General features: G+C 44.1%; 1 protein-coding gene across 1 annotated transcript in view; it reads left to right on the top strand.

Annotated features, from left to right (window-relative positions):
• Positions 1-27,203, top strand: part of igf1rb (insulin-like growth factor 1b receptor) — a 41,973-nt gene that overhangs the window by 10,098 nt on the left and 4,672 nt on the right. Inside the window, 19 exon segments of the mRNA XM_076077815.1 lie at positions 14,611-14,914; positions 15,367-15,503; positions 16,121-16,265; positions 17,135-17,343; positions 17,547-17,623; positions 17,625-17,674; positions 18,302-18,537; positions 19,140-19,307; positions 19,407-19,614; positions 20,333-20,640; positions 20,816-20,949; positions 21,546-21,705; positions 21,821-21,920; positions 22,574-22,644; positions 22,733-22,962; positions 23,053-23,160; positions 25,039-25,201; positions 25,893-26,022; positions 26,165-26,299. Of these exon segments, the coding sequence (XP_075933930.1) occupies positions 14,611-14,914; positions 15,367-15,503; positions 16,121-16,265; positions 17,135-17,343; positions 17,547-17,623; positions 17,625-17,674; positions 18,302-18,537; positions 19,140-19,307; positions 19,407-19,614; positions 20,333-20,640; positions 20,816-20,949; positions 21,546-21,705; positions 21,821-21,920; positions 22,574-22,644; positions 22,733-22,962; positions 23,053-23,160; positions 25,039-25,201; positions 25,893-26,022; positions 26,165-26,299 (3,073 nt within the window).

Here is a 27,203-nt window from a genome sequence, read left to right as displayed (position 1 = left end):
AAGCTTTTACGTGTCTTAAAAAAGTGCGGTTGCTAACAAGTGGCTAAATGAGACTATGAAACGCCATCACGGCCGACTAGCCCGCCCACCCAGAACATGAATAATGATTTCACCACACTTGGCCTCATTGGTTGCAGCTCGTCCCCAGACTAACTGGACAGATGAGACACTTTTGGGCCCGGCTGGTGTGTTTGTGCTCAGTTGGCATCGTCCTATCCCAACGGGTCGACGTGTTTTGTTCGGTCGGTTTGAGCGGACAAAAAATAGAAGAAGCGGAGATCGACTTCGCGAAGACGCATAAGCAGCCAACCGAGGTGGGTTCCTGAGGGAGAGCGTCGGCTGGGGCGAACGGGCAAATCATTTGCTGCCGCCGCTGCCTTTTTAAACAGCATTGATCTGAAACAACACAAGCACCGCTGCAGAGGCCGCATTGTTGTGCTATTTACTGTCCATTTTATTGGAGGAGTCTGGTGGTGCTAAAACCAGGCTTCATTAAAAGGATGATGGCCGATGGCTCGAGTGGGTGAGCTGGCCGACCGAACAGTGCTCATTCCCCTCAGCCGCAAGCTTTACAATCCGGTGTGTTATAGCCTGATGCTGCTAGAATCAAGTCTGTTTGTATCCGCAAACACAATAGAAGACCAAACTCTGATGTCTCTGCTGATAACACCCCGTATCAAGCTTCAGTAATCTTATCTGGGATCTGTTGTTTTGAGTGTGTGCCTGGCTCACAGGCCTTCTGCTGCGCTGGCATGAGAGGCATCGTTGTATCTGGAGGCAATTTATTTCCAGACCCCGGTCATTCACCGGATCAATAAATGACGGAAGGGGAAAGTGTTTTCATTGAGTTACTATAAAGGGCCTTCTTTCAGCCGGAACTCATTCATAAAACTGTTGCAAGGAAAAGAGGGTTCAAAGCCTGTTTTCCTTCCCTGGGAAAGTGGAGTGTTTTTTTTTTTTTTGTAGTCGCGGGGGGGCTACATTCTCCCATGTTTACTTCCCTCATTTGTTTTTTTGGGAATCTGCTTTGGGTGTTTTGTCTCGTTCATAACTCATGGGCTTCTTCTAAAGAAGAGCCATGTCCGTGCATGCTGGGAAACAAGCACACACTCTCACACGCTCACTCTCTTTCTCAAACGCACACAACCCGCACACACGCTCTCTCATTGAACAGCATGGGGGATGTTTTTCCGGTGCTTTGTTTGGTCTGAGGAGATGAAAGCACATCATTAAAGTACAAAGTAGGTCTTCAGGGATTTACTGGAAGGAATTTTTTTTTTTGGTCTTTTGTTAACCCCTGGCCGAAGGGATTACACATTAAACTAGAGGGATTGTCCACGGGGTTGTTGCAACATCAATTTACTGTACATGTCGGTGTTTGCTCTTTTATTTTCAAAGTGTTTAGTCAGTTTACGGCGGCGGTGCCAGTCAAGATGCAAAGCAAGTATGGCAACAAAGTTCTGAAGTCTTTGTGTAGAGTTTGAAAGTTTTGGACTCATGCGACTTCTATTGGTAAAAAGACACAGCAGTACACGGGGCAACCTGCTGACCTCCACCACCATAGCAACTATTTCTATGACTAAAATGTAACTTTAAAAAAAAAAGCTTTTTTTGGGTGAGCAAGTCGGGGCTGGTTCTGCCACGTGATTTTGTTTTGGAAAAATGCTAAACTTTTGGCTGGAGTCGGTAGAGGGCGTAAAACGTCTCCTTACAGTTTAACTTGGAGGTAAAAACAGTGATCTGTGCGAACTCAAAGTTCAATAGGTCACAATGAATGTTGCAACAGGTTTATAGTTTTGACATAAAGCCTTCTCGGGTACTCCGGTTCACTGTAAATCTCAACAGCTTAATCACTTCTATTCAGCAGACAAGAAAATAATCAACATTTGTTTCTTTTAGAAATGTATTCATCTATATGATGTATACATTGGCTGATAAGTATGTTTTAAGCAAGTTTAGAAACGCTGTCACCAATACATAGTTTGTCCAGCAGTGAGCACTTGCAAATCTATTTTTCAAATCTATTTTTATTTTTTTTGGTAACTAAATATAAGGGGTCATTGTCAAAAGATGTATTAAAACGCCCTCATCCCGTCTGTCTGCATTCACCCCTCTGTGTGTCAACAGAATTGCGTTGCCAGGCAATCCGGTGTTTTTACTTATTGTCAGCTGACGTCACTCACAGACACGGCAACCTGAAATACAGTGGGACACATTGAGAATGTTTTAAACTGTGAGACGGTCTTCATGTTGTACAGTCGCGATGCTGACGGCTCGTTTTAAAGGCCCGGTTTGTGAAGACGGGCTGTGTGGGTTCCTCCCCGGGCCGAGCGCTTCCATACTGTCACAGTGTTTGTATAGCGCCTACACCTGCTTTATAATAAAAAAATGTCACAAATATGGGACGATTAAAGTTGTGTGTTTGTGCTATAAAGCTAAAGATCTAACATTGGCCTATATATTGCTGTAGTTTTTCCTTTTCAATGTCAAACATGAATATCGTTATCCACCTTAAAAAATATAGCACCAGTGTTTAAGACACAATGTCCCCTTAACCTTAGTTTGCATGGATAAAGTCTTCCAGCAAATCTCAGCACATCGCATTACACTTTTTGCAGAAACAAGTATCGCTGTGATGTTTCTAATTAAAATGCTGACTACGTCACCGCGGCATCAGTGAAACTGTGCATTAGCTGACATGCAGGCGACACACTGTCAGCTGTCTAGCGGTGTGTGTGGAAGAGAGCTGAAGAGAGTCACATAACAGAAAGGAAGTGAGTGAGTTGTGGACTCGGGCCCCCCCCCCCTTCTGTTTTCTGGTTGGTTTTGGATGTGGTAGGGTCAGTGTTTATTTACCCAGTGCTTCTCTAGTGCTAAATACGAGGCCCTTTTTTAAATTAATATTTTCTTAATGGGGACTAGCCATTTCTAGCTCACTGGGGTTCTGGGGGACAGCCAGGTTTGCTGGTCTGTTTCCAGCATCTGTAGTATGTAGTACACAATATATATTATACTGAATTACAGACTGTGTGTCAACCAACAAAACTGGCCGCACATCTGTTTGCAGAATGATTGGATGTTACCAAAATAGGAATGAAAGGATGGATTAGGTAATATCTTAAAAGGGCTGAGAAAGGTATTGAAAGAGTGACGGAGGTCCCGTAACATAGAACAAGTAGCATGGCACGTACTGATACACATGCAGAACAACCACATGAAGGAACAGCAGGGTTAGGGTTTGACAACGTGTGGTGTGTACGATATGTAAGGAAACAGTGGAGGCGTTTTTGGTCGGAGTAAATCGCAGCGAGGGAAGCCCAGCTCCAGCAGTGACGTCACGTCATCCAGACAATCTGACTTGAGTGACCAAGTGCTTAGGGCTTAAGGAAGCCCAGTGACAACTAGTTTGCTGACTACAGACACTCAGTGGATCTGCACACGCTAGTCATTTCAGGGATTGCTGCAGCTGGCGTGGGACCACGTGGTTGCCCCCAGGAATAACGGTTGGGGAAAGGATTGAGAAATGCTCTTGCGTCCCTTAACGTCTACTGCAGAGATGTCACTTAGGACCAATGCAGGCAATACATTTACTCAACACATACCTGCCTTCATTTTGACCAAAAAGTCTACATCACCTGTCGACAGGTTACCGTCTTCCGCTTGTGGGTGTGTCCTTTCCATTCACAACAAAGCTTTTGATGAGGCATGTAAAACTGCATATATTTAACAGAAAATTGCATATGAAATGCTAGCTTGTTGACGTATCTTTCGGCTGTTCTCTGTGATAGCATGCTAAACAGCTAAAGGCGCTAACGGATCATTTTAAACTACTTTTTCTTTGATTTGATTTTATTCTTATGTCGTCAAAAGAATTGTTTTGTCCAACCATCAGTCTGAAACCTAAAGATATTCAGTTTACAGTGATAAAAATCAGAAAAAAATCCTCACATTTGAGAATCGGGAGTCAGATAATGACTTTCAAGTTTCGCTTAAAAAAAACGGGCTTTTAATCAAACGATTAATCGATTATCAAAATATTTGCCAATCGATTAATGGACTAATTGGTAGAGCTGGAGTGATGCCAGAATTTACAAGGTAAAAAGGACGCGACAGCCAGTTGTAGCGTACCATAACAAGCTGCGATGAATCGAAAGTAGAAGATGCAAAACAATCTGTTATTCTCGTATAACTTCTTCCCTCATCAGCCTGAAATGTTTTAGCTGCGTCTATCCCTGTTTTTAGATACTCGTAGTTGGCATGTTTATCCTTTTGGTTTGAATCCAGGCTTTGAAACTGCTAGTCACACCTTCTAAAATACGTCATATGTGGTTAAATGATCTGCGAGGAAACTGCAGTTCAGACCCACTCTTCTTGTAAGCAATCAGTAAAATTACATATTAACACTAGATAACATCTGGAAAGACATCGTGTCCTTTGGGAGTTGTATTAACAGTTTTATTGTTTTCACCCACAGCAGACATTCTAAAAGCAGTTATTGGTCGTCGGAAAAACAAAACAAAAATCCTAACACTTGATGGTGCACAACTGGTCATGCGCCCCCGTACCCTGACCCAGAACCCGGAGTGCTGTCAGGGCCGGTAATTATAGGGAACGCTTTGTAAACCAGGCACATCCATGCCTACTTTTAGTGAACAGTCGCACCCATCCCTGGAATTCCTGGAAGAGAACATTACTGGTTTGGCTGTGTTGAAGTGCCTACTGTAATTATGTGGCCTTTAATTGTGCTCTGTTAACACCGTCAGATCGGGATGAGCCGTGACCAGGGACCGAGAGGAGTCTCTTGTTTGTGGATTTTGAGGTCGGTTGCAATAGTTTATGTTTTGTTATGAAGGCTCATTTCCCATCATTTCACTCTGCCGTGATCACGGTAGAATTACAATGAATGAGGAAAAATCAGTCAGACTGTTTATATGTAATTGAGGTACCGTTTGTCTGTATTTGTCAGGGGGTGTGACAAGAACTCCAGCAAAAACATAAACTGTTGATACATTTATCGAATTGTATACATTGATGATTCTGTTCTTTTTCTTGTGTTGATTGTGGGAAAAGTAGGATGGGCCGGGAGGCTGTACTGCCTCTTTGCGCACACACACACACACACACACACACACACACACACAAACGGATAGCAGCGACAATGCAGGACACTGATGTTGAAGTTTTGTTCTGGCAACATGGCAGAGAACCCTCCTGCGTAAATGAAGTAATCCATAAAGCAGTTTCACCGTTCCATAGCTCGCCCAAAACAGACATCTTCTCAACCCACGCCACGCTGCTTGCCAGCATTCCTGCCGCACTTGACCTTTCACTAATCTCCTCGCTAGAACGGCCACTGTCCAATAATTCGTTAGCAAGCGTCGCTAGGCTCAGCAGGCCTGTAGAGCTCTCAGCGGTGTTGTGTGTGGATCCTGGAAGTCCTGCAGCAGATATCCTCAAAGTTTAGAGGAGAGTGCCGTATTTTACGCCTTCCCCGAAGCCAAAAAAACGCAGGAGAGTTTTCGGACACGAATTATACAGCGTTGAAAGACCTCGCTCACAGCTAAATCCATCGCAGATCAACAAAAAATGTTTTTTTTTGTTTTGTTTACATAGTAACATGCTAATAATGTTAGCTAGCTTAACGCGTTAGCAAAGAAAGACGGTTGAAAATTAATTGTTATTAATTTATGATATCCAGTGTATGGATGAAGCTCCCAATGTGCATGCAGTATCCTGGCGCGCGTTAAACAAATGGAAAAGCAGGATAATTTAGTTTTATATTAGGTAGTGAAAGCTATAAGGAGTCATAACTATCAGTAAACGTGAACTTAGCTTAAAAAATGCAACAATGTATTCACTTACTTGTTGTGCAGGAACATTGTTTTCCTGTATGCGTTTGTCCTTTCAAATTAAAATGCGAATGTGGCTCTGAAATGCATATTGTAGTCCTTTCTGTCTTCTTCTCTCTGATGTTTCAGAACTAGTATTCCATAAATCTGCTGTTATCTCCTTCAGAATATCTCTGACTGATGGTTTTTGAAAACGCCACCTTGAGATGCCGGGTGCGAAAGCGTGACAGGCCTAGCAACAGTAACCAAGGCGGGAGGTGCTTAGCGAAGGGTCAATCTCAGGGCAGCTGGAGCATTTGTTGCTAGTAGTCTCCAGGAGGTTTTGGTAGTAGACATGGGTATTTAGTACCTGGTCCATCTAGTCCAGCAAGTTATCAGTTATAATAACAACCTTAACAGGTGTGTGTGTGTGTGTGTGTGTGTGTGTGTGTGTGTGTGTGTGTGTGTGTGTGTGTGTGTGTGTGTGTGTGTGTGTGTGTGTGTGTGTGTGTGTGTGTGTGTGTGTGTGTGTGTGCGCGGCTGGAATCAACAAAATTAGGAATCACCAAGATTGCCATATCACAGATTTTGAATCTCTCCAAACAGCATTATGCACCCACTACTTAAATAAACACAATTAAACTGAAAGTGGACTGATGAAGGTTGAACCAACCAGTGTTTGACATTGACTGTGTTTGATTCACTCTGTAGGTTTGTGAAATGTATCTGCTGCACAAAATCTGGCATTTTATACTTTCAAAAACTAGAAAATGATGTGGCCAGTGATGTGAAAAAAGATCAGTATTTGTTTTTACAAAGGCAGAGCAGTTAATGCGTTAAAATCCAACAACAACCTGAAATGACAAAGAGGGACCCAGTCCAAGTGAAAACACACCAGCAACAGTCAGGTATGGTGTTGATAGGGAAACCCTGGGCTCAGTGCCAGGTCCTGTTTCTCCAGAGCAGAAACAATGTGATATTTCAAGAGAATTACTATAACATCGCCTTGTTTCATTATGAGCTTCAGTTACTTGCAACTATAAAGGCTTCAACCAATTAAGGATCTGTTGTTCAATAATTATTTTTGGTTTGGACCATTATCGTCCAACCGTAGCCCTACAGAGGAGCTGCAGCTCCTGCTTTTGTTGTGAGTGTGGAATCACTCGTGATGACGGAGAGCCTCATCTGTGTTTACTGAAAACAGCTGTGATCCAAGGGACTCGTCAGTGGTCGAGATTGTCTCCTTATTTTCCGGATTTTGAGCTCAGTCCTCTTCCTCCTTTTCCTTCTTTGCTGCCACAGCTCAACACTGACGATCAGAAAAAAGTATTTTTGGGCCCGATGGCATCACATGACAGACCCAGAAATTGTAGCTTGGTGATACATGCATGTTACATTGCAGGAACTTATTTTCATCTTTTGCTTTGCATACAATTTGAATAATGTGTTTACATTAGCTAATGCACTTTCCCTTTTTTTTTTTTTGAGCAAAATGCTTCCAATTATGTTCATGCTAGTGTACGACACACTCGAAAACAAACACGAAGACACACGCAAATCACCCAAATCAAGAGATGTCTGTATACAACATTGTATTTACACTGGGGGTTTAGTCTTTTTGATGATAAAATAGGATTAAAATAGTAATAATAAAGTATTGTTATTGTGCCCATTGTTATTTCGACAATTCTCTTTGTCGCCATGGTAATGGAGCCTTATCTTCACTTATCTTGGAGCCGTCGGTATCAGGGAACAGCTAACGCGATAGCTCCTTGTGAGCCTCATCCACCTTGTTATTGCCTGACCTCTGTGGAGGCTCTGGAGACCAGCCTATTTGATTTGTCTCGCCTCTTCCCGGTCGGTCAGCTGGGGGATGCCAGGAATTCCTTTTGTCTGTAGTTCTCTCTCGCAGTGTTCCTAACAAGCTCCACAAGGCCAACGGTCGGCTCTGTTGTGATTAACTTCAACAGAATATTTTTTCCGATGTTGTTTCACATTCTTCGACTATAAGGTAATGCCGGTGGATAACGGATAACGAAAATAATTAGAATAGTGTTTGCAGCGGGGAAGCCGGTGAGGGATTGGGTCCAAACTTTGGAGAGAAAAAACAAAACAATAGATAAAGAATAATTATTGTTGTGAAGGAGAAGAAACTGTTGTCTTCTGTCCTTCTCTGATAAGCCTTCAAACTGGAGTTACTGGTTTGTAATTCATGCACACTACACTGTGACAACATGCCAACCGATACCCTTGCAGGTGCTCTCTATCTTGACTCTTTTTTTTTTTTTTTTTTCATACTTCATGCATTTTCCCAAAACTATGACTTGTGCTTGCACAGACTTGGTAAGGTGCTGTGTGACCGTAATGTTAAGAATCAACTTTTCTGTTGCCTGATCTTTCTGTAGATACATCTTTTTATTGAAATATTAGTTTCTATTTTATTAAATGAGTTGAGTTTCTCTACAATATTTCCAGGCCTCCCCAAGCTACTGCAGAAGTACCTCTTGGGGTGCTGGTTCCCTGGTTGGGGATCACCACTCTAGGCCGCTACAGGTTTAGACTTGTATTTATGCAGTGAAACATGACTCAGCAAGCATAACAATGAGATTCGGTCCACAGTCTCGGGAGAACTACTCCGTCTTGGTGTAATGTTACGAGGTGACATATAGCGGCGCCCCCACAGCACCGTGTGGGAACCCCCCCCCCCCCCCTTCATCGAGAGAGAGAGAGCCAGAAAGAGTCCAGCTTTTCGTCGCTTACGGGGAAAGATGGCTTCACCTGCCGTTAATGTTTTTCACTTTGAACACACTGTAATTATCAACAGGAAGCGTTAGACCACTCATCTCCTGTGAGACGTCTCCTCACAGTCGGAGGGGCGGCGCGGTAGCACATCTGCACATCTGATTCCGCTAAAAAGTGTAGCAAAGCCCTTTTAGAGCGGGGAAACCCCTCTTGTTCATGATTCATTTATTCATCCAACCAGGACGGGACCCAGTGAAGCCGTCTCCATGAGTCATCGAATTAGGATTCCTTTGCACCAGCTGATGAAAACTATACCTCCTCTGTCCTGTTTGCTATCATTGTTTCCATCCAAATGGTTTCACATGTTAAAAGCAAATTATCTGGTACATATTACTATTATGTTAACGTAACAATTTTGATTATTCATGTTTTTTTAATTTATTTTTTTGGCAACCTGAACGCAGCCGTTCGGGTTGATGGCGCGCTCGAAGCAGCGGGTCGGTTTTGGTTTTTGTGTCATCTGTTGCGGGGCTCAAGAGGTGAACAGGACAGTGCTGGCCAGCCGTGGAGAGATGTGAACGGACTGAAATAATGGAGATCTTTGTTCAGGCGGATCGGCCTGTAGACAACACACACACAGACACACAGACACACACACTCCTGACTAACTGACTGGTTTTCTGAATGACTGATTCACTGACTGAACCTGCACACTGACAGACTCCCTGGCTGTAACAGAACTGGCTTTGTACGAGACTGGAAAACACAGCTATATTGTTGTGTTTTCTGTCCATCATCAACTTCTTGTTCAGTCTGAGGAGGAGACTGTACTGGTCCTGTTTATTTCCTTCCTTGGAGCGGGGCGGCTGGAGCTGACATTAGGCGAGAGTCTGGTTACACCCTGGACAGGTCGCCGGTCCATCACGGGGCTCACATGTCATTTTGACAGACTGGAGGCCTTGGAGCAAGTCAGTGACCACAACTGAATATGATTCAAAAATGTGTAGTGGGTTTTAATACGCCTATATCTTATTATGATTAAAAACTAAAATGACAGGTAATAACAGACAGATTTAATACCTTGTCTGTCAAAAATAACCAACAATGAGTCCGTTTTTAGTGACTCTTGGAAGCTTCTGTTGAGTTGAGTAGGACTACTGCGTTCTGTATTTGCTTGTGTTTTCTGTATTTGTGGAAAAATAATGAACAGTAAGTTGACATGTTCATAGTTGTAAAAGAAAGTGTTGCTTGAGTGAGGCAGCAGATGTGAACCCCTGCAATACAAGCATGCGTCTGCATGTTGTGTTTTTAGGGAAAGAATAACATCTAAATCACATCCCTCCTGATGAAGCCTGGAGGAATTAAAGAGAAACTACAGATAAACGCTAAATGCTTTTTAGACCCATTTGAGTCAAAATAGCGGCAGTGCACATACAGTGAACGAGACTGAATGTTGATGAATGAAACGGTGCCGATCAATATTCTTTTTATCGCTGCGATTAGTAGTCGCACATTAATGTGTTGCGGGTGTTTTTATTTTGGAAGTGGTGAGTGGTTTAGATTATTCATTTCCAGCGTGTTTGGAGTAGAACCCGTGTTCTTTCATATTACCATCTCATCCACAGCCTGACACGTCATGGTCTATAAGAATTGTTCCATTACTCTCTACGGAGGGTTTCTATATTGAGAGTTTAGTTTCTGCATTCACACATCCCACAATATTGACCTGAATCATTTCATTTAGAACAAATCTTGAACTAAAAGTTAGGAACCTTTTTGATATTGACGTGAGGCGAAACGGGGTTGTTGAATATCATTTTGGAAAACACATAAGCCAGATCGGTCTTTGATTAATAGTTATGTTCAAAAATTGCCTCAAATTGTCATTTTAGACGTGCAGCCCAGCCGTATCGGTCAGGGTAATTACTAAACCAAATCATACAGGAAGTTGAGGCAGCCCCAGGGGCCGGTTCCTGGCAGTCTTTGTCACCAGGGCAACACAATTAATGAAGAAAAAAAAAAACATCACAATCCCATTATTGACTACAGCCATTTCCATCTGACATCCTGATCAAATCCAGTTATTTACAAAGACCAAAAAACAAGTTTGAACTTGAACTTGAAGGTTAAGGATCCCATAAAGACAGAACTTTGTGGATTGTCATTTAATCTGCTCCACCTCCTCTCTACTCTTAACCAAAAAACGTGTGATGTATTTAACTTAACAATCTAGTCAAACTTGTCAAATGCAGGTCAGTGATCTGTTTTGCTGGTCTTTTGACGTGGCAACGACTGAGGCTGCTAATTGGATGGAAAAGATGCCAAATATCAGTAGCACACGAGGGTTGAATTTACACTTCTGAGTTATAGTAAGCGATGGATTTCCCGTCTGTGCCGTTGGGAGTTGAAGCCAATAGATCTCTATCTGTGTTTTTGAATCAACTCGGCTGTCATCAGTCTAGACATCTGCCTTTGCCTGTTCTTGTTGTGCCGTGCTGCTGAGTAGTACACACTGCTAAAGCCCGGAGCGTCATCGCGGCAACTGTGTGTCTGTGTCTGCATGTGGGACACGCTGTTCCTGTCACGCCCCGAGGATGGGGGCTGAGCACCAGGATTAACAGTTAGAAAAGGCTTTTAATTCTTCGTTGATCAGCTGATCAAGCAGGAGAGAGAGATGTAGTCCACCTGCCACTTTCATTGTGTAGCCAGCCAGCAAGATATTCAGAATTATGAATGACTCTGAAGTCTTATCTTATTATGGCTAAATTTGACATAATTAAAAAAATGATAAAAATAATAAATACATATAAAAGAATAGAATAAAACGACGGTTTCGCCATTCAACTAAATGTTTAGGTTAGAATATGATAGTATGTGACAAATAATAATAGGACTGTTAAAAATACATTCATGTTAATTGTAATGATTGTAATGTAATTTTGTTCATGTTGCACTATGAATTCTTAGATATTTAAACGGTACACTTTTTTGTGTACCCCCAGCGTAGTTGTCCTACCACCTTTGTGTGTGTGTGTGTGTGTGTGTGTGTGTGTGTGTGTGTGTGTGTGTGTGTGTGTGTGTGTGTGTGTGTGTGTGTGTGTGTGTGTGTGTGTGTGTGTGTGTGTGTGTGTGTGTGTGTGTGTGTGTGTGTGTGTGTGTGTGTGGCTTTCAAAAAGACATCATGGTGTTGTTTTAGTTCCCTCCTCCATCTCCATCTTTAAACCCCTGTCTTCACCCCCTTTCTCCTCCATCTCCACCTTTCTGCAGTTCATCCTCATCCTTCAACTTCCTCCTTCTCACCCCCCCCCCCCCCCCCCCTCCTCCCCCATATCCTCTCGTTGCGCTGCAGTTCTGCATCAACCTGTCCCTGAAAGTGCAGTAAAGAGGGGTAAAAGCTGGGAGTCATTATGCTGCAGATGTCCAGTGGAATGCTGATGTACGCTGTGTGTTCATGTCACCCCGTGCTGGTTAGCCAGTGAGTTGTGTTCAGGAGGCCGCAGACTTCCGTTGCAGATTATCGGCTTCCTCTCTCCCTCAGCTTCCTCCGTCTGCTGGCCAGAGGCTGTACATTACCACGTTGCAAAATTACACCTTTCAAACACAGCCCCCCCCCCTGGGGCTCGGAGCAGGGAAACAACATTGTGTGCCAGAGAAGTGGCAGCGCTGGTTCCCTCCTGCTGCGTGCAAACAGCCCGCCGAATGGTTGGTGGGACCAAGCGGTCTGAGGCTTCCCGATTGGCTTGTGTGTGAGTCAGGAGGCGGGCTAGAAGGTCATCTCGTGGGCACGAGATGACAGAGGTGGTAGATTTCTCCGACGCCCCGAATTCAGCCGTCACTCACTGGCAGCACATCAGTTGGCATCGCATCAAGGGATGTCCTGAGCAGGTGTGCTTGTATTGGTTTGACAGATCAATTTGGTCTGTATTTGGTTGTTATCAATATCATATATTTGGTCAGAGCAGTGTGGACTGCGCAGCATGCACAAACCCAGTAATTCAGTCTGTACTGATGATGAAACATTATAATGTAGCTTGAAATGGCTACTTTTTCCTCTATTTGTCTGTCCTGGTGGCTTCTAAATACATAGAATAAATTGATTTTAATTTCAACACAAAGGTGTAAGCGGGCATTGTTCTAAAGAGATGGTGGTCATTTCACAGCTCATAAATGTGTCCTGAAATGCGACACAAACAAAGTTAATCATTATTTATTGGAGCTGCAATGAGTCAGTCGGTGAATCGAAACGTAAATATTGACTCGTCTTATAAGATGTTATCTTCAGTCTTGTCAGTCTGCAGGTTATCATAAATCATGCGACTAAAGCCCTAACCCTGACTGCCGGGCTTTTCACGGCAGACATTTTTCCTATAAACAGTAACACACTTCCTTTTAGCCATAAGCTCCAAGTAGGAGGGGGAAGAGATCAAGCAGATTGGAACCTCTCCGTTGTGTTTAAGGCCTCGGGAATGACTTCCTATTCCAATTTGACATCTGTTTTTTGGAGCCCCCCCACTCCCCCCCCCCCCCCCCCTCCCAAAGAGCCTGAGCAGCTCTCTCAGCATCAGTTTACTTATTTTGAGCACACGGTAGTAAAGCAAGTCCAAGTTGCAGATTCCCTGACTCAAACACTCGTTCTGGAGTAATGGATGCATCAGTGAAACATAAACACGAGGAGCAGCGGAACGCATCTCCTCCGGCCTGGAGCCGTCAATTTGTTTGACGGAGACGCCGGAGGCGACATGTTGCAACGTGCTATAAACAACTTTGTTCACTTTGTTTAAACACAGCCCTGGCTAACCTAAGTGGATGACATAATCATAATTACAGGTTTTTTTTTTGGGGGGGGGGGGGGGGGGTCATCTAGTTGTTGCTGGTTCCGATACCGCTCTCCTTTTTTGTTTATGCCTTACAGGACACATGCACAAAGCATTTCAAGCAGTGATTCAAAGTGTTTTCACAGCAATTCCTGTTTCTGTAGCTCACAGTCTAGGTGCCGTTTCAGTTTTCTGTGTCACGTTGAACCGATGAGCCACCGTCAGTAAAGCCGTGTTAAAAGTCTCCCGTCGTTACTCTAAGCAGACCGGTCCAGCGTTTTTCCTTCTGGAGTGTCTCAATCAGTTTTCCCCATCATCAGTTTTTTTTTTTTTTTTTTTTTTACAATATCTTCTTATTTAGAGGAACACACCACAGCAACTGGATGAGTTATTTGTAGCAGTGCTTGTTGGAAAACCCGGAGCGGAGAGGCTTTTGTCACTGTGGATCTGGGATGCACGCTATCGGGCTGAACACCAGGCCGCCCAGCAAACAGCAGTCTCTAATACACAACCTGTCAGAGGACTCTGGATTCTGCCAGCTGTATTTACATCTTTTTTTAGACATAAGAAACTTACATACAAAGTTGTTAGTTGAAGGTGAAGCACGCCTTACGTGGTAAGCTGGGTTCAGAGAGACGATGCGCACGCATTTGCAAGTTGTTAGACACTCCACTAAATGCAAGTCATTTGTTCGGGACTGTAGCCAATAGAGCTAGAGGGCGAATTCAGGCTGACTGGTTTGTTCGTCACACTCTGACACTTGCTAAAGTAGGGAAATACCCCTTTACTGTGTTGGCTGATGTGCAACCGGTCCCGATCCAGTTCAAATGTCTTTGTGTGGTAACCCACCATTCCCAAAGAACACCACATTGTACTTTGGTACCGCACTAGAACTGTATCCTGATGCTTGACATTTGACATTTACGGTCGTACCGCAAAATGTTGATTTGCCGCATTTTGTGGATGAGAGGGTGTCTCATCTAATCCCGGCGAAAAGAGAAGAAGAATAATGTCCCAGAACGTCGAACTATTCTTTTCAGCTGTCAGAATGCTTTGCTAAATTTGCACGGCGTAGCTCGTAATATGTAAATACAAATATCTGAATCAGACTGAATCATATCTGTTGTGAGTAATATGATATGGTATTGGACAGATGTCCAAATGTGTCAACATTTTTACTCATCTGCATAGGTGTAATACTTCCCTTGTCTCCTTATCCCCATCAGAGTGCCCGGAGAATTGTGCACGGCAAGCGTGCACGGCGGACGGCGAGTGCTGCCACCCTCAGTGTCTGGGCAGCTGCTCGCTCCCCCACAGCGACACGGCGTGCGCGGCCTGCGCGCACTACTACCACGAGGGGCGCTGCGTGGCCGACTGCCCTCTCGACACCTACAGGTTCGAGGGCTGGCGGTGCATCAACAAAGAGCTCTGCTCCAAAGTCCACCTCCCCGACTTCAACAGCTTCGTCATCCACGGCGGAGAGTGCATGTCTGAGTGCCCACACGGGTACATGCAGACCGCACCCAACAGGTGAGCCACAATCTCTCTCTCCCCCCCCCCCCCCCCCCACCCTCATGGCTGAGATGGAGCCATTGGGTGGAGGTAATTGTTGGCCTGACACCGGCACCAACTCCCTGCTATTAGTTTCCATTCTAAAAATGTCCTCAGGGCAAATTCTGAATATAATACAACAGCTACATTAAAGGGTAGTTACTGTGGTAGCAACCATCCATCCATCCATGGCCGCTTTATAAACCTGTCGTTGTTTGGTGAAATAATAAAGGTTTTCTCGTTAAAACTCTCTCCTAGACATCATTTGGCTGGTGTGGTCACACATTTACGTAAAATCTTTTAGAGTCGGGAGTGAAAAACAAAACAAAATAAAGGTCAGGGGAGAGTTACAAGAGTTTTGAGAACGAATGTACGTCAGTAAAACGACAGCGTCTCCTGTCCCCTCTCTATCTCTCCCCGTCTGTCTCCAGTATGTCCTGTAAAGCCTGCGATGGTCTGTGCGATAAAGTGTGCGAGGGGAAGGTCATCGACTCCGTGGATGCCGCTCAGTCTCTCAAGGGCTGCACTGTTATCAAAGGCAACCTGCACATCAACATCCGCCGAGGCCGTAAGTACCGCGCTGTGCAGCAGCAGCAGCAGCGCCACGGTTAACGCTGAGAAACGTTTCCACGTGACCTCTGCTAGCTGCAGTTTCTCTGCTAGCTGCAGTTTCTCTGCTAGCTGCAGTTTCGCTGCTGGCGTGTTGACATATTGACAGGTGACACCTCTGGATTTCTGTTTCCAAAACACTACTGACCAAAGCAGTGTTGTGTTTCGCTGATAACGTGAACGGGTCTACAAAGCAGAAGCGATGACGTGGTTCGTCTAGACCGAGGCTTTTAACAAGTTCCGGGAAGTGTATAATTTCCAGATGTTGCCTGAAAAATCTTAAGGAGGATGAGGAAGAAGGCTGAAAAGGAAGGGGGGGAGGGATAGTGGGGAGGAAGATGAATGCAAGTGAAAGAATTGAGATAGAAAAAAAAAAAAGGCAAATTCAGATATTTATTAAGGTGATTTCTAGTAAAACAAAGTTGTCAAACCTTCAGCAGTCTACAAATTAAAGATATACTATATTATAGTACAAAGTATAAACGCAAGATTTACAATTTCAGAAGAAATAAGTAATAGGTATGTATCGGTAGAATAGGTAATAACAGTAGTGTGTCTGTCTTTGTGTGTGTGTAGACAACATGGTGGCAGAGCTGGAGAGTTTCACAGGTTTGATCCAGAGGGTGACCGGTAAAGTGCGGATCCGACACTCCCACACTCTGAGCTCGCTGGCCTTCCTCCGCAGCCTCCGACACATCGATGGAGAAAACCTTCTGGACGAGTAGGGACGAACACACACACACACACACACACATTTAACTGCAAGCACATAAACACCAAAAAAAAAACAGTTTTAGCCCCAACAGCTATCAGGTGAGACGGATGTGTCTCCTGCTACTCCTATTCTATTTCTATGGTTCGGGTAGTAAGCAATCCGAGTCATGCGCAGCATTCGTGTTTTAATGTGGCTAGTCGAGGTCATCAAGGTGGACAGACAAGGAAAAAATGTTTTGACTGTGAGGGTGCAGACTGGAGAGTGTTTTATGTCGGACAGACTTACTTGTTTTGGGTTTATAACTGTAATATCATCACTGAAATAACAACATCAGTCTCTTTTTCTTTTTTTTTCTTTTTTTTTTTTTTATACAAGTCCTTGAATGCAGCAGCATGGCTTCAAAACAGGCCAAGGAAAGGTTCTCTCAGGGTCATGGAGAGGCCTTCACTCCCTCCTCTGTCTGTTTATCCTCCACTTCACAGGAATCTCGCTGTCCCAAGGCCCACGTTACAGTCATTCCTGAATGTCTGAGTACCCAGCGACTCGTAAAAACGGCACCTCCTCTCCTCTCCAGCATGAAAAAGCAGTCCCTGGTTAATCGGATTTCCCGGGTCATTTTTATCTTACTGTGTCCCCCTACTGTCTAACTGGGTTATTAAACCACCAGCTGAAAATTTGGAGATCTACTGAGAAGAGCCGAGCACTCCATTGCTGCCTTTTTGTACAATTAGCATAGAAAGTTGGCCTTCAGCTTGGCACTAATCACAATATTCGCACAATAAACCACCTCAGAAACATTATAGAATAGATGTAGACTGGAGAAGCGCGTTGATCGGCTGTCATTCATTCATCCTCTCTTTCCTCCGCCCCTCCAGCATGTACGCCTTCGTGGCAGTGGACAACCAGCAGCTCCAGTATCTTTGGGACTGGAAGAAGCAAAACCTCACCATCAAGGCGGGAAAGCTGTTCTTCAGGGCCAACCCAAAGCTCTGCATGTCCGAGATCCGCAAGATGTGGGAGAAGACGGGCATCCAGGGCCGCTTCGACGAGAACGATTTCCGAAACAACGGCGACAGAGCCAGCTGTAAGGGTCACTTGAGCTTCGGTCTGAAAAAACTGCATGTACCGCTTTATGTACAGGACTCTTTATGTACAGGACTCTTTATGTACAGGACTCTGTGAGCCTGATGCTGCTCTGCACCATTGTCTGCTCTGTCAACTAGACCGATTGGTGCACATACTGACTGAAACATATTGAAGTTCACTCCCTCATTCCCGTCTGCTTAGGTGAAAGCACGATCCTGACGTTCAAGTCCAACAGCACCAGCAGTACAAGGATCAAACTGACCTGGCAACGCTACCGCCCCCCCCGACTACAGAGACCTCATCAGCTTTATCGTCTACTACAAGGAGGCGTAAGTTTTGGGAGAACCGTTGCTGGTTCCTTTCCTTTAATTCTATTGTAGCAATGATGGGAGCTGGCTCTTGATTTCCCTGCTTATTAAAGGCAAGACGGGGGCCAGTCAGACCCTCACCATCAGGTTAATTAACAGGACTTTAAATACACTGAACGACAAATAAACGTTATTAATTAATAGCCAAGTTTCCATCCAACTTGACTGCAAATGTCAAAGAAATTTGCAAAACAATCTGGTAACAATGCACATTAATGTGCATTTCCATGCGAATATTAGGAGTTGAGCTTATCGGATGCCATGAACCTTATGAACCTCGAGCAGTTTCAGTGCATTTTTCTTCGGGGGGACATTTTAAGAAATGTACAATAAAGTGATTTTGATGAAATATCACAATTTCAATCTTTGATTTGGTTGCTTTTCGTGACGGAAGCGTTGCTTTAAACCATTGCCGAAGGAGAGGGCTCAATGAGAAGTAATTAAAAGAGCTCTGTAAAAATGTTTGCCCTAACCCGGAAAACACTCTATTTCTAATGCTGTTTAGGATTTGTTTACGTCACTGATGTATGCAAATTGACATAGCCCAAAAAGTTAATAATCGATCGATCTGAACCACATTCCCTCCAGGCCATTTCAGAACATCACAGAGTTCGAGGGGCAGGACGGCTGCGGCTTCAACAGCTGGAACATGGTGGATGTGGAGCTGAGGCCAGACAAGGACTCGGACCCCGGAGTTCTGCTGTCCAGCCTGAAGCCCTGGACGCAGTACGCCGTGTTCGTCAAGGCCATCACTCTCATGGTGGAGGACAAACATTTGCCGAGTGCCAAGAGCAAGGTGGTCTACATCCGCACCAGCCCTTCAGGTAAATTTAACGCCGTAGGTCACGGTTACAAGCAGCCGACTGTTCAGTTCATGGCCAGAGGTCGCAGGCTGCATCGTCACAGTAGATATTAAGTGTTTGCAAATGACAGAGAGGTGCTGAAAGAGCGAGACTGATATTTCACAAAGCCTATAATTGCCAGCAATGAAGGGAGAGTGTCTCCAAGCGACGCGTTGTCACCTTGCACAATAAGTGACTAACATGTGGGTCACAAGTCAGACGGCTAAATATTTCTGTCCACATTGCTGCTTGTTTGTCAGATACATGCGAGAGCGGTCCATGATTACAGTGGGCTCGCATTTCTGTATGTGATCCAGACATAGTGTGTGAGGAGAATAGAGAGGAAGGCTGTGTTAGTAAACACAGCTGCAACTCAAAGAGATGGGAGGGAAAATATGATTTACAAAATATGATTATGTGAAACGGCAGATTGATTTAAATCAATCCAGCTGCACTGTGAAGGCGTAGCAGTGTGAATCGCATCTGCAGTGGCAGACCGAGGAGAAAAAGTGAAGGAAAAAAACAGGCGTTGCCGTCCCGAGCTCCGGGACCAGGAGTGATTCAGGTTCACGTCTCTCTTTCAGCGCCCTCCATGCCTCAGGACGTGCGAGCGTACTCAAACTCCACTACGCAGCTGGTGGTGCGTTGGTCTCCGCCCATCTCGCCCAACGGGAACCAAACTTACTACCTGGTGAGGTGGCAGCAACAAGCCGAAGACCGAGAGCTGTATCAGCACAATTACTGCTCTAAGGGTACAAAACTACAACAAACTCTCAACTTTTATCGCTAGTTGTTAGATTAGGGAGAACTTCCTGTCAAAACACATCTTCTGCCTCCTCCTCCTCCTCCAGAGCTGAAGATCCCCATTAGGATCGCCGCCATAGGCGTGGGAGACCAGGAAGAGGACACCAAGCCCACTAAGCCAGACCCCGACGGGCCGGACAAAGGCCCCTGCTGCCCCTGCCCCAAGTCAGTGGAGGACCTGGAGGCCGAAGCTGCCGACGCCTCCTACAGGAAGGTCTTTGAGAACTTCTTGCACAACTCCATATTCACACCGAGGTGAGCGGCTCATTGTCATCGTGTCATTGTGGTGCACCGGTGTGGGTGTAATCTCCCAGGTCTTCATTTGTCCAATTGTAGAGTTATGCTCAGTAGTAGTATAAAATAACAAAAAAACTGATCAGCTCTTTTTTAAATTATTTTCTGTCTGATTCAGCTGCCTTTCGCTTCAGACATCTGCATCACATTATCTCTCTTTGTCTCTACACACACACACACACAGAGCTCGGCCCAGTTGATGTTAATTAGTTCTCAGTATGTCTTACAGACAGAAAAAAAAGGTCTGGATGTATTTTCTTTTAAAGATAGACAACAGATGGGAAGGTTTCACATATTTCCTGCATTTTAATTTCTAGCTGACCTCACACCCGGCCAGTGTGTGAACCAACACGCATGTCACCTCGTAAACTGGACTGTGCTCATGTGACCGTTACAGACCAGAGACGTTCCTGCATGTGGTCTGAAACAGTTAGAGAAGGAAAACGTTGCCCATTTGCCCTAAAACGAGAAATGTAGTTAAAGATGAAATTGCTCCAGATGAAACGAAACCTGGCACACATGGAGAACTGGAACTCTCTTTGTTATATTTTTATTTGACCGTTGCCATTTTCTTTCAGCTGTCCCTCTTAGCAGTTGCGGGGGAGAACTCCTTGCAACTTCTAGTTTTGTAGAATGTAGATGTTTCGTCTTAGATCTCCGCTCTTCCTCTCGCCTTCAGGCCACCGGATCGTCGCCGGCGAGATCTCTTCGGCGTCGCTAACTCCACTCACCCCCGCCGCAGCCGGCTGCACGCCAACAGCAGCACCGTCCCGCCTCTCCAAGCTGCCGGCAACGGCAGCGCCGCGGCGGACTTGGAGCCGGCCGACAGGGAGTTCGAGTTTGTGGAGCAGGCGGTGTCGGAGCGCGAGCTGCAGATCTCCGGCCTGCAGCCGTTCACGGTGTACCGCATCGACATCCACGCCTGCAACCGGCAGGTCCAAAGCTGCAGTGCCGCGGAGTTCGTCTTCTCCAGGACCAAGCCCGCAGGTTAGAGCGCAGGTTAGAGCGCAGGTTAGAGGCGGTTGTAACGATGTTGCAACCGGCAATGTAGTGTCTCCGGGCATGTGATTTTCCTCGGAAACACTAAAGGGTAGCAGACCGAATGTTAGGATTTACTAGCGCCTGAGGAAATGATAACCTATTCTCCCCTGCGGCTCTCCAGAAAAGGCTGACGACATACCCGGCCAAGTGACCTGGGAGGGCCACGAGGACTGGGTGTTTCTGCGCTGGCTCGAGCCTCCTCACCCCAACGGACTCATCCTCATGTATGAGATCAAGTTCAAACTGGCTGCTGAGGTAAGACAACATCTGGGGACACGCTGTTCTTAACGAAAAACTTGGGATCCAGAAAATGGATTTGAAAGTCTGATGTTTTTCCAGAAATCTTTAGAGTTTATTTATTAGCGCTGTCCACGTCAATAACCCCTTTGTGCATAGCATACCTTACTTTGCTTCATAGACTAAACTAGTCGGTTGCCCCCTCGTTTCTAGGTTGTAAGAATCTAAGTTTAAACCCTTGATAAACAAAAACATTTCTCCTGTTTTTTGTAATATAAAGGCCACACACACTATAAAGTATTACTAAGTACATTATAGTGTCAAGCGTTCCACTAGTTAGTGGTTGCAACATTAGTAGTGCAAAGTAGATCAAAACAAGATATAATGTAGAAATAGTACCTGCTCTCAGAAAACACAACCTGAAGTGTTAATCATGTATCTTTGGATTTTGAGTTTGTAAAATTCAGTCCACAGTAAGCATTGGTGTGTGTGTGTGTGTGTGTGTGTGTGTGTGTGTGTGTGTGTGTGTGTGTGTGTGTGTGTGTGTGTGTGTGTGTGTGTGTGTGTGTGTGTGTGTGTGTGTGTGTGTGTGTGTGTGTGTGTGTGTGTGTCAGACCGAGAAGCACGAATGTGTCTCTGGTCAGATGTATCAGGGCCAGCGGGGCGTTCGGCTGTCCAACCTCGGCCCAGGAAACTACTCGGTCAGAGTGAGAGCCACCTCCCTGGCTGGCAACGGCTCGTGGACAAGCGGTGCGGATCTCTACGTGGCTGAACGTAAGACACACACACTGTCATGTCACTACATCGCTTCAGTCATATCTGTTTTTAAAAGCAGCTCAGACGTGATGACTGCAACCGTTGTAGTAATCAAAGTGTTTCAACCCAACAGGATATGAAAACTCGTTCTACGTCGTGATCTTTGTTCCCCTCTTCGCCATCCTCTTCTTTTGCCTTTTGGTCACAGTGATGGTGGTCTTCAGCAAGAAAAGGTGTGTGTGTGTGTTCCTGTCTACTGTGGTCATATGCGTAGAGCACAGCGATTGTTTCATAACAGCAATGCAACAGAATATATGATCATGACATTAAATGAGAAACATAGACGAATCAACAGTTTACCTTCAGAGAAATCAAGGAAACCGCTTTACTTTTCATCTCCCTGACAATCAATGTTTCAACCAGTTGCTAATGGTTGATGTGGTCACACAAGGATCCATATTCAATCACAAACCACTCAAACCAACACACAAGCTAAGAACAATTATAGTCTAAGTGGCATATATATAGCCAGAATGTGACCTCCGTTAGGTAGTGTTTAGGAAGTGTTTGTGTTAAAATGTTTACTTATGAGGATGAATATATCATGTATATCTATGCGATTCAATGCTGGGAGACAATGTTGTGATAGAAGAACAACCGCCATGCTATAATAGCTTTCTCTGCTTTTTTTCCCCTTTTCCTAAATCTTAAATCAATGTTTTGAATTGCTCCAACCCCAGTGGGCATTTCAGAAATGTTTTGCCAATATTCTTTGGAAAGTAGCACGATTATACGTAACGCAGATCCCAAAGGTTAGCACGTGGGAGAAGGCGCGTGCAAGTGTGTTTGTGCGTCTGTAAACGGGTCTGTTTTCGTTTCTGGTCAGGAGCAGTGACCGGCTTGGAAATGGAGTCCTGTACGCCTCGGTCAACCCCGAGTACTTCAGCGCTGCAGAAAGTGAGTGAGGGGTGAATGCCTGAAATGCAGCGCGCACTTTTATTGTTCCGCGGCGCGTCTTTTATTAACGCCAGATTTCTCTGTGCAGTGTACGTACCAGACGAGTGGGAGGTGGCACGGGATAAGATCGCCCTGAGCCGCGAGCTCGGCCAGGGGTCCTTCGGCATGGTGTACGAGGGCCTGGCAAAGGGCGTGGTCAAGGACGAACCAGAGACTCACGTCGCCATTAAGACCGTCAACGAGTCGGCCAGCATGAGGGAGAGGATAGAGTTTCTCAATGAAGCCTCTGTCATGAAGGAGTTCAACTGTCACCACGTGGTACGCACGCAGTCAAGAATGGATGTTCGTACACAACAAGACGACGATGGCGTCGTTCAGTTCTCGTGACCCGCTGTGTGTTTGTTGCAGGTTCGTCTCCTGGGAGTGGTTTCTCAGGGCCAGCCCACCCTGGTCATCATGGAGCTGATGACGCGAGGGGACCTGAAGAGTTACCTGCGCTCCCTCCGGCCTAAAGATGTACTGACTCACTTCTATCCTTCATTGTCAAAAATCTGCATTTTTAAAACGGAAACAATCTACGTCTAGACAAGCGCTTTAGCGCCGCTTCACAAATAATCTCCGCCCCAATCTACCACGCCTGAAAACCCACATCATATTACCAAAACCGGCGCTCCGTGTGGGGGTGATAACGCCACAAAACGCTCGAATAATAGCTGGCCCGCTGCGCATGCAGGCAGTAGTAGCTTTATAAAACGCAGCTGCTAGCGAGAACAAGGTCAGCAACGCTTGTAACTCGTTATCCATGTTGAAATTAACTGGCAGTCCGAGGGCGGATGTTTTTCGTGTTCTCCCGGGAAAGGATCCCGTGACAGGTGCGTGACAAATCAGAGGACACGTCGTGGCTGATGAGACCAAATCAAGACACGAACCTGGGCCTCTTAAGTCATCGTTTTCAAAGGTCACCGTTTAAAACGCCAGAGTAGTGTTCGGCATAAACGTAGCTAAATGTATGCCTTTTAAAACGAAAAATGTAGTAGTGTGTACGTAGCCTGAATCGGCTTGATTGGACTGCTGATGACTTGAAGTTAATATCCAGCAACAATATGTATAACAGTGAGCGGATCGTGACCCGATGAATGCATTTATTTTCAGATAAAAACGACCCGTCTTCTTCGTCGTATGATGCTTTTTAGATGAGCACATGTCGATTTTTGAGAAACCAGTAGGATCCGTTGGTGCAATTTACACTAAATATATATATATATGTATGTATATATATATATATGTATATATATATATATATATATATATATATATATATATATATATATATATATATATATATATATATATATATATATATATATATATATATATATATATATATATATATATATATACAGATTATATATACATATATATATATACAAAATCTGTCTGCGGGATTTTTGAGAAACCAGTAGGATCCGTTGGTGCAATTTACACTAAATATATATATGTATGTATGTATATATATATATATATGTATATATATATATATATATATATATGTATGTATATATATATATATATATATATATATATATATATATATATATATATATATATATATATATATATGTATATATATATATATATATATATATATATATATATATATGTATATATATATATATATATATATATATATATATATATATATGTATATATATATATATATATATATGTATATATATATATATGTATATATATGTATATATATATATATATATATATGTATATATATATATATATATATGTATATATATATATATATATATGTATATATATATATATATATATGTATATATATATATATATATATATGTATATATGTATATATATATATATATGTATATATATGTGTATATGTATATATATATATATATATATATATGTATATATATATATATATATATATGTATATATGTATATATATATATATATATATATGTATATATATGTGTATATGTATATATATATATATATGTGTATATATATATATATATGTATGTGTATATATATATATATATGTATGTGTATATATATATATATATGTATGTATGTATGTATGTATGTGTATATATATATATATATATATATATACTAAAATATGATGCCCAACAAAATAAAGTAGGAACCCTCAAAAACCTACGTATTTCAGCACATATTTTGCTGTGAGCTGGTCACGTGATTAAATCTGCTAAATCATGCACACAATATGACATTTAGTAATTATGTGGAATGTGCACACGACATATTCTAAAGGGACTGATGAGCTGTGGCTCAGCTGCAGGAGCTTGTCCTTCCTTAGAGAACTTACTCTCTCCCGTCTGTCTGTCTGTCTGTCTGCAGCAACAGTGGACCAGCCTGTCTCTGCCTCCTCTGAAGAAGATGCTTCAGATGGCCGGGCAGATCGCTGACGGCATGGCTTACCTCAACGCCAACAAGTTTGTCCACAGAGACCTGGCAGCAAGGAACTGCATGGTGGCCGAGGACTTCACCGTTAAGATAGGAGGTAAAGAACCGTGAGGAGGTCAGAGGTCAATGTATGGCATGCTCATGAAGTGGAATCGTCTTAACTATCAAGTCACCGGACAACCGAATCATCAGGGAACCGTCTAGGGGCAGCCGTGTAGCTCTGTCAACATGTTTTCGTCTGCAGATCCAGAGCTGACCTCGCCAGCGGAAATGTGATGCAAGTAAACATCTTGCTTCCAGATTTGTTTCCCGTCAGAGAATAGGATCTAACCCGCGTGAAAAGGTCCAGGCCGTCATCAAGACCATTACGGTTACAATGATTGCTAGGAATTTTAAAAGTCTGTAATAGCGGTATCGAAGGATCTCTAAGGGGATTGTGGTTGCTGTAGTAAAATATCGAGGCCTATAATCTCAGTAAAGAGCGCCCTCCTGTGGAATACGGACACACATGGTACAAGAACCAGCTGGAACAGTTTACTTTCGTTACTTTATCCCCAAAAATGTTATAGATGTCGTGAATGCTTCTTTTTCTCCCCGTGTGTGTGTGTGTGTGTGTGTGTGTGTGTGTGTGTGTGTGTGTGTGTGTGTGTGTGTGTGTGTGTGTGTGTGTGTGTGTGTGTGTGTGTGTGTGTGTGTGTGTGTGTGTGTGTGTGTGTGTGTGTGTGTGTGTGTGTGTGTGTGTGTGTGTGTGTGTGTGTGTGCGCGCGCGTGCGTGCGTGCGTGCGCAGACTTTGGCATGACTAGAGACATCTACGAGACAGATTACTACCGCAAAGGTGGTAAGGGTTTGCTCCCTGTCCGCTGGATGTCCCCCGAGTCTCTGAAGGACGGGGTCTTCACCACCACCTCTGATGTCTGGTGAGCAGGCGCGCACAAACAGAAAAACAAACAACACATGGTGGCTTCATTTTCTGTGTTTACTCCTTCCAAAGTATTGTAGTGATTATGGAAGAGGCACTGATGTAACCCCCTCCCTCTCTCCCTCCCTCCCTCTGTGCAGGTCATTCGGGGTTGTACTGTGGGAAATCGCCACCCTGGCAGAACAGCCCTACCAGGGTCTATCCAATGAGCAGGTGCTCCGCTTCGTCATGGAGGGAGGGCTGCTGGAGAAACCACAGAACTGCCCCGACATGCTGTAAGACGCACACACAATCTGCACGCATTTCCCTCCACGAGCCGATGTCTCCCCGTCTGCAGCGTTTTCCCTTCGCTCTGCTGTCTAAACCACAAGCGACGACCTTTTTTTTTTTTTTATTCGCACAAACGGAGAAGACGCAGGGATTTTCACGCCGCAGCGTCGATTACATTAACGGCCAACTGTGTGCTCCCCGTGATGTGTTTGTTCCTAATGTGGAACAGCCCAAGTATAAATCCACATCAAAAGAGCGTGTCAGACAAATTTGGCCACCGACCGCAACAAAACACTGAGGAAGCGTCAGATGGCGGAGTCATGAGGGGAACAAATGTGAAGGCACAGGGTGTGCTGGGAGAATAATGACGGTGACGAAAGCAGATTTCTACTGATGAGCGAGTTCTCTAACGACAACCATCTCAACACAATATCTTCATGAACTTATTCTTAAACATATTGACACAAAAACATTCATGATAATTACAGTGTGATATTGTACAATATTTTTAAGTGTCGTATGGTGTAATTCGTAGCTTGCTCAGTCGTCTCAACTCTAATAGTGTATTAGACAGTATTCATTGTAATCAATTCATTCAGCCTTAAAGCAATAGTTTTCTACAAACTCTCATGTTTGTGCGATGCAACCATAGCCAAACGCCGGTTAGCTTAGCTCAGCACAAAAACTGAAAGTCAAACTTGTCATGATGGATGAATAGTCACAGGAGACGGGTACAAACAGCATTTGGTTTAAAGGGACAGTAACTCCTCCCTTCCCAAGACTGCGCTAACATGAGCTGCAGAGGCTAACCTTACCTACTGCAGAAACATGGGAGGACCCGCTCCCCGTGTACATATGAAGGGCTCATTCTAAGCTAGTTATGAATATTATATTCTATTTCTGCTAATA

Source organism: Anarhichas minor, unplaced genomic scaffold (genome assembly GCF_050575085.1).
Source record: "Anarhichas minor isolate MPS153535 unplaced genomic scaffold, ASM5057508v1 ptg000062l, whole genome shotgun sequence".
In the NCBI taxonomy this organism is placed as follows: Eukaryota; Metazoa; Chordata; class Actinopteri; order Perciformes; family Anarhichadidae; genus Anarhichas; species Anarhichas minor.
Note: the sequence above shows the minus strand (reverse complement) of the source record. Positions and strands in the feature narration are given on the sequence as shown.